Here is a 7,993-nt window from a genome sequence, read left to right as displayed (position 1 = left end):
CCACCGACCCCAACTCCCACCGGATCGAGGCGTACGGCACGAGATTGATCTCGTGCCCGGCACAAAGTATTGTGTCACGAGGCAATGGCCTCTCCCGCGCGAACAGTGCGAAGATCATTGATGCCTTCTTCGCGCGAAAGCGAAAGGCAGGCATGGTGCGGGAGTCGAAATCCCCGCACTCGACGCCGACTTTCTGCGTTCGTAAGCCGAACGGAAAGTGGCGTCTGGTTCACGCTTATAACAAGCTGAACAACGCAACGGTGCCGGCCCAAACACCGATCCCACGAAAGGATGTGTTGTTGAACAACATGGCCGGGAGCGTACTGTACAGTGCGCTGGATTTGGTAGACGGATACTACCAAATCCTGATGCGAGAGAGTGACATCCCGCTCACCGCGGTAAGCACTCCAAGCGGCATGCTTTGGGAGTGGCTCGTCATGCCGCAGGGCTTGTCTAACGCCCCGGCGACGTTCAATCGCCTGGTGACGCAATTGTTCCGCCCTTTGCGTACCTTCGTACAGACGTACTTCGACGACATTTTCGTCCATAGCCGTGCCGAGGGAGGCAAGACGGCCATGGATGTGACGGGGTCACACAGCACCTTGCACAGAGGAAGTGCTTAAGGGTATTAACTACCCGAGTGAACGTAAGTCCACGTGTTCCCGGCCTCAGTGGGAACGGTTTGCTACTTAGAGGAGTAGATTTAAGACTGATGTATTTATAAGTAAGATAAGCTTGGGTCTCATACAAACTAGAGGTTACCTATAGTGGAGCTAAGTAGTCATGCACTGACTGGCTCCGAGAGCACTGGGTACCGTGTACCAGGTGTCCACAAGAGTGACGGGTCACTCTTTATGTAACATGGGGCACACTGGATTGTACCCCGTTACATCCTCCCGCACTTAACTGAGAATCACCTGATTCTCCAATCACAACTGATTCTCCAATCAGAAGTGAGAGAATTAAAACACCAAAAGGTGAATTCTCACACTGAGCAGCCACGAGACTGGCGCGGCTCTCAGTCACACCCACAGTGACTTGTGCTGCCAAAGCTCACTGGGATTTGCATCCCTATGCTCACAACTGTGTTGGCCGCAAAGCCTACACTCAGAGCTGCATTAGCTCCTGCGCTAGCGCGCGCACAGTGCTTTGGCACAGGGTGCAATAGCATCCGAACGTGTGACATTCGCCCACAGCTCGCACCAGAGGACACGACAGTCCTCGCAAACGCGTCCGAAGCATGGTGTCTCCCGCGAGGGACGACACCGAGAAGGGCAACACCTTCCCCAGCACTAGAGGGAGCTCTCAGCTCACCTCGGGCCATGCCTTTGGCTCCAGCAAGGATTCATCCTTGCGGACGGAGCTTTTGCCACGCTCTCTTCGCGTCTTGGTCACCATACCAACGGCGCGAAGGTGTCCTTCATCGACACCGTGTACCGTGACGGTACACAACCGTGGTGTAGGTGTCTCCCATCGACACCATGTACCGTACGGTACTAACCTTTGGTGCGGTACGCCCACCACAAGGTTGCCATGTTTGGCGGCAACAGCTTCTGCTGTGCTGTCGCCTGAACAGATTCATGGCCAGTGCTCGCATCATGCACGACGCATGTGCAAGCACAGTGTATAGGTCCATGGGACCGTACACGAGGCACGCTGTGTACGATACGTACCACAGCTACCATAAGTGCTCCGTGCACTTCATGTGTGTCATGCACGACGAGTTCATTACGTGGAACTCCTGGCAGGTTGCTCGACAGCAGCCAGTGCCGATGCACGGTACGTGCGTTGACTCACAGCGTCCAGAGCGCATCGGGTCGTGGTATGGTGCATATTCTTTGCACCTATACCAGTGTCTGTCACACCTTGATGGTACTCGACCGTGGTGGGGCATATCTCACCACCATGCCACTGCGGCGTTGGTGTCTGGCATTGACACCGAGTACTCACGGGTACCAACCCATGGTGAGGCAAGCTGCCGTCGCCACGGTGCCATGCTCGGTGCGGCACCAGTTACGACTGCGTGCCTTGCCTCGACCACCACCTGGTCAGTTGTGTGTGCACTCGTGCACCACACTTGGGTTATGGATCCACGGCCCATTATACCCGGCGCGTTGCGTACATCACGTACCGCAACCGCTTTGTCGGCGGGGGAGACGTTCCGTTCACCCTACTCGACAGGTCGTTCATGACCAAGGGACTTACACTAGGCCCGCGCTTCGCCTCGTGTGTGGTTGCTTGCAACCCCAACACTGCTGATTCGCTCAGCGATTCCGAGGCACCTTGCGCCCGTGGCTTTCTTCGCCACTATGTCTTGTTCGGCTAGAGCTACCGCAGCTCTAGCCCGTCTGTTCGCCTCCAGCCTGCAGTCGATGTACATCGACGCCTGGTTCCGTAAGGAACTTGGTCTTACCTCAAGACCAGGGAGGAAAGGTATTTCCGAGCCTCTCCCCCACTTACACTCGAGACTATTGAGTCTCTCGTGGCTTGTGATAGCCACTGGCAGCACGCCGGCTACCTGCCTCTTGGAAAGTCAGGGAGGAAAGGTATTTCCGAGCCTCTCCCCCACTTAACCTCGAGACTACTGAGTCTCTCGTGGCTTCTAATAGCCACTGGCAGGCGCAACGGCTCTCCGCCATGTGCACTGCGTCGGTATGGTCGACCGCGTCGGCCGTGTCGACCGAAGGCATTCAGCCTTCGCGTCAGCAGTTTGAGTCTGCGCGACTTGACGTCGAGCGAGTTGCTCACGTCCGGCGAGGCCAAGACAACCTCGCGCCTCGAGCCAATGGCTCTGTGTGCGGCGCTATGTTACTCGCCTTGGGTGTGGAACTCTGTTACCCACGTTGGTTGTGTGGAACTCTGTTACCCACACCGGAAGCGCATACAGCGACTTCCTTATCTGTTATAGTCTGAGTGACCTTGCGTGCAACTTTGTTACCCACGCTCGGAGCACCGAATGTCGGTCTCCTTAAGCAGCTTCGCTGCTTGCGGAACTTGTTACCCGCAATGTGGACCTATGTTACCCACCTGGTGAATGCCCTTTGGCACCACCACTGTCGAAGCGCATACGGCGCGACGACCTTCGGTGTTGGGATCAGCTGGCGTGGCAGACCCGCACACACACCGGACAGAGTTGGTGTCCACCGACCGAGTCAGAGGAGTCCGGGCCCTGGACTCCGAGTCGTTTGAAGCGACGTCGGCCTGAACAAAGTTCAGACCCGACTTGCGGCGGCTGACGTGACGTGGCACTTTGTTACCCACGTCGTGATGTCTCGTTGACGACATCAGAGGCACTCAAGACCTCGTGTGGAACTGTGTTACCCACACAGGAAGCATGGTCATGCCTTCCTCTTCAGTTATAGTCTGGGAGACTGCGTGTGGTACTGTGTTATCCACACAGGAAGCATGGTCATGCCTTCCTCTTCAGTTATAGTCTGGGCGACTGCGTGTGGTACTGTGTTATCCACACAGGAAGCGCATTCAGCGCCTTCCTCTTCAGTTAAGGTCTGGGCGACCGTGTGATCCTGAGTTACCCACCTGGCTAGCGCTTAAAGGCATAACCACTGTCGAAGCCCGTACGGCGCGACGACCTTCGGCGTTGGACGCTGCTGGTGTAGCAGGTCCACACGCCGGGCAAAAGACCCACGCCCGTGGCATTGCCGCAGCGGAGCATGGTCTTGCTGTACGCAGAGCTGTCAGCGCGTTGACAGCTCCGTGACGCTTCTACGTCCTGGCGGTCTGTATCAGACGCCCCAGTCATGACGGAGGTGGGAACATGACTCACCAATGCTCCGTCATAGACCTGGACTGGTAGGCCCTTCTCAGCCTTGCCACACCAAAGTCCGGGCTGTGCCTTATGTTCGGCACAGCCATGTTGTTCATGGCGAGAACTGCGAGCGACACCGCGGTGCGCGAGCTCATCGAGCCGAAACGTTCAGGTCCGTTGAGGACCATTGATACTACCGTACCAAAGGCTAGTCCATCAAGGACCAGCCCATGACCGCCACTCTGACATAGAGTGCAGTCGGATGTCGCTATGCCAAGCGACGTTCCGGCGGCGTATCAACGCCCCAGAACTCATCAAACGTTCAAGGGGTACCGTATCCCCGTACACCGAGTGTACTACCAGCAGCCCATCACTGCCCTTCACCGGTTTGAGAGAACCACGTCTCTCTGGGCTAAGTCCCGTGGTGTGCACAACCTGCACACCCATCACAAAGACTTAGCGCTTTTCAGTAGGGCATACCGCCTCTACTGGTGGCCGGGAAGTCTTCGTCCACCTGGCCGTGGCCTGCGCCACCGGACTTGGGGCCCACGGGCCGTCTTCTTCCCGAGGACTAGCGAGGGACACACACGCTGGTAGTGTCCATGTCCGCCGCATCCATAGCAGCGGACCAAGATCTCGGCTGAGCTTAAGCCCATGGGCTCGGGCTCGCTGTACGCACCGGTATCGACGGGCTGCGTGACAGCAGGAGCAACAGCGTCATTGCTGCGATGCTCCGCCTCCCGAGGAACGCCATTCTCATCGTGGCGATGTTCTTCTTCCCGAAGAGTACCAGCCTGCTTGTGGCTGTACTCTTCTTGGAGGGCGATTCGAATCGCCTCCTCCATAGTTGTCGCTTGCACCCGGAATAGCTGGGTGCGAGCAGACCGACCTTCAGGCCGTCCATGAAGACTGTTAGCTTAATGTCTTCAGGCAGAGGATTCCCTGCCAGAGATGCCACCAACGTGCGCATCTCTTGCGCGTACTCCTGCAGCTCACGTTTACCTTGCTTACACGCGAGAAAGCGTGAGCGCTGGCGGAACTCGTCGTTCGCCGGTAGGAACGCGGCTCGAAGCTGCTCACACAGCTGAGCCCAGGATGCAAAGCATCCAGGAGATGTCGTCTCCCTGGTGTATGCCCAGTGCTTGGCACGTCCACCAAGGTTGGACAGGGAAAACGCCACCCGAACTGGCTCGTCCGAGATGAGACCCGCCTTCATGGCGATCTCCACCTCACGGACCCAGAAGTGAAGGTTCTCTCCTTCCTTCCCCTCAAACGCGGGGACCTTCAGCCACACCGGCTTAGGCCTGGTTGCCTGGGGAGCGGCCATCGTGGCCTCCAAGCCCCCGCGGACGTGAGCGATGAGACCACGCTCGTAGGTCTCAAACGCGGTCACGCGTTCTTGTTGCTCGGCAGGCGTCGCCGCCGTCAAGCTGCGAAGGACATCTTGTCCAAAGATGCCTCCCATCTTCCGAACAGACTCGTACTGTGAGTCGTTCAAGCGAGGAAACTCGCTTCGGTCCATCTTGGCTCAAACGTTGAGCGCACAGAGGTTTCAGGTAGTTCAATCTACCCGCGATGGTGCTGGATTGACTACGAGTGCTACCAAGTGTGACGGGGTCACACAGCACCTTGCACAGAGGAAGTGCTTAAGGGTATTAACTACCCGAGTGATCGTAAGTCCACGTGTTCTCGGCCTCAGTGGGAACGGTTTGCTACTTAGAGGAGTAGATTTAAGACTGATGTATTTATAAGTAAGATAAGCTTGGGTCTCATACAAACTAGAGGTTACCTATAGTGGAGCTAAGTAGTCATGCACTGACTGGCTCCGAGAGCACCTGGTACCGTGTATCAGGTGTCCACAAGAGTGACGGGTCACTCTTTATGTAACATGGGGCACACTGGATTGTACCCCGTTACAGCGCTGATGGCACAGATCTCCTAAAACAAATTCATTAGATATATTATTTTCGATAGTGATATAGCAATACGTCGTACCCGACTGACTGAAACGCGTGGCGAATTCATCAGAGAATAGCAGATTTAATAGTCGGTACATGCAGTGCTTAGTCCTGGCACCGACCGAAGCTGAGTCAATAGTGCTGGAACCGATTGAAGCTTGGAGCATGTCGTGGTGCATGAGTATCGTAATGCGTTCGTCTTTCTTGAGATTCCCCTTCACCTTAAGCCCTCTACGAGTGCACTCCTTTCTAACTTCGTCTGCCTTCCATGACGAGTAGTCGACAGAGACACCATTGTTGCAGCTCTTTTCCTCTTCAGATTCATCACATTTAGAAAGCTCAACTTCCACCTGAGACCGTGCCACGAGAGACTGGAACGACTCTGAGCTGGGTGGGTGAAAAAACGATACTCCAAGAGGCCGCTGTGTTTCTCCACTGTGAAAACCAGCATACGTAGCGGTCTCTGGATGCGTAGGGGCAAGTGAAGGATCCGCAGAGCACACTGAATGTGACGAATGCTCGAGAATTTGGCTCAAAGAGTGTCGCTGGACGACCTGCTGGGGCTTTTGAGCTGACTCGCTAGGGACATTGGTAAATGAAGACATTCTTCACAGAGAGCGTCAGTTTAACACTTATATAACTCAATTCATTAATGGGAACTCACCGTGCGCGTCTTGTTTGCGTGCCTGAGGGGGCGTTCTGGAAGTGGAGTTTTCCGTACTTGCTGAAGTAACCATCTCCGATGTGATGCTGACGATCTAGGGAAATATAATTGTGCTATATCATATAGAGATTTCTTATATAACTGGACTGGTTGGTGGAGAATAACTCCCCTCCAGGACACCAGACTATCTAAATCACCACTTCCTCTTTTACGAACTCTACCACACAAGCGTCTTCTCCTTCTACATTCAAGACTTCCTCTTCACTATGGCCGCCTAATCCTCTCTACCTTTGTCCTCATTCAGTTATGTACTGCCCTAACAGCTCTGCGCAAATCATTCCTTCAACAGGTTATCAGCCCAACGCTTCGTCAGGGTACTGACGAGCTGAAAGCGGCAAGACGATGCGCCTCCAAGCCCCAAGGCTCATGAAGGAGATCGGAGAGAAAATCGCCCGACGGACACCAACTCGCGTGAGGCCACGTTGCCAACTTGGCTCCAGCCACTGTGCTGTAGCACAGCATGCGTAGTTATTCGCCATGCTGGGAGGTCATGAAACCCCCGCGCCAGCCATGGAGCTATAGCGCCGCACGAGACACATACATTCCGTGCCACACCGGCCATTGCCGAGTTGTGAGGCCATGATGCCAGACCAGCCATAGCGCTGTACTATTGCTGCTGGCTGAAAAGCCGTACTAGAAGGCCACAGTGCCTTGTGCTCTACGTACATGTACGCGTACACGTACACGTACACGTACACGTACACGTACACATACACGTACATGCATTTGATGATGTACAAGTACATGTAGTACATATTTAAGGCGAAGAACTAAATACCGCCCTCACGCACCGGCAGCATTGCTGTAGTGTCACGCCATACTGGGAGGCCAAATGCCCCACTTGCGAGCTATAAAGCTGTGCTTAAAATATTCCAGCTACAATGTAACGGGGTACGTAGCACTAAGTGTACCCTGGTTACATGAAGTGTGACACTTCATACTTCAGGAGTATGACATGTCATACTCCGGGATATTTGGTACAAGGTACCAAGGTCATTCAAAACCAACCATTGGTTAAATGACATTGCATTTCTATAGGTAACTGATAGTTTGTATTAACCTCAAACTTAACCTACCTATAAATATACTCAGTTTACAATCTACCTTATTTAGGTCACTTCGCTCTCTTTAATTAAAGAGGGGACCTGTGAACTGCCGTTCACTGAGAGTTTGTATACTCTCGGAAGATAACTTCCTCTAGCGCAAGGTGCTGTGTGACCCCGTCACACTTGGTAGCACTTGTAGTCAATCCACGCCATCGCGGGTAGACTACCTGAACCTCCGAAGTTCGTTGCCATGGATAGGAACGACTTCTCCCATATGAACGACTCTCAGTTCGAGTCGGTTCGGAAGATGGCAGGCATCTTCGGGATGGAGGCCCTGCAGAGCCTGGTGGTATCAACACCGGCTGAGCAGCTCGAGCGCGTCAATGCATTCGACGCGTACGAGCAGGACCTCATCGCGCATGTGCGGGAGAACCTGCAGGCTCCGGCGGCGGAAGCAAACCCGCGCTCACCCGAAGCCAATACGGCTGAAGGTAAAGCC

The 7,993-nt window shown here is 54.6% G+C and overlaps 1 protein-coding gene across 1 annotated transcript; it reads right to left on the bottom strand.

The window, feature by feature from the left end:
- Positions 1–5,638: 5,638 nt before the first annotated feature.
- PITG_18770 (uncharacterized protein) lies at positions 5,639–6,461 on the bottom strand (the record flags this gene model as incomplete). The annotated part of the gene is made up of 3 exons (XM_002997206.1): positions 5,639–5,704; positions 5,847–6,037; positions 6,389–6,461. 3 exons carry the CDS (start codon positions 6,459–6,461, stop codon positions 5,639–5,641), a joined length of 330 nt encoding a protein of 109 aa, XP_002997252.1.
- Between the last annotated feature and the right edge of the window lie 1,532 nt (positions 6,462–7,993).

The sequence above is a fragment of the Phytophthora infestans genome, genomic scaffold (assembly GCF_000142945.1).
Source record: "Phytophthora infestans T30-4 supercont1.81 genomic scaffold, whole genome shotgun sequence".
Classification (NCBI taxonomy): domain Eukaryota; phylum Oomycota; class Peronosporomycetes; order Peronosporales; family Peronosporaceae; genus Phytophthora; species Phytophthora infestans.
Note: the sequence above shows the minus strand (reverse complement) of the source record. Positions and strands in the feature narration are given on the sequence as shown.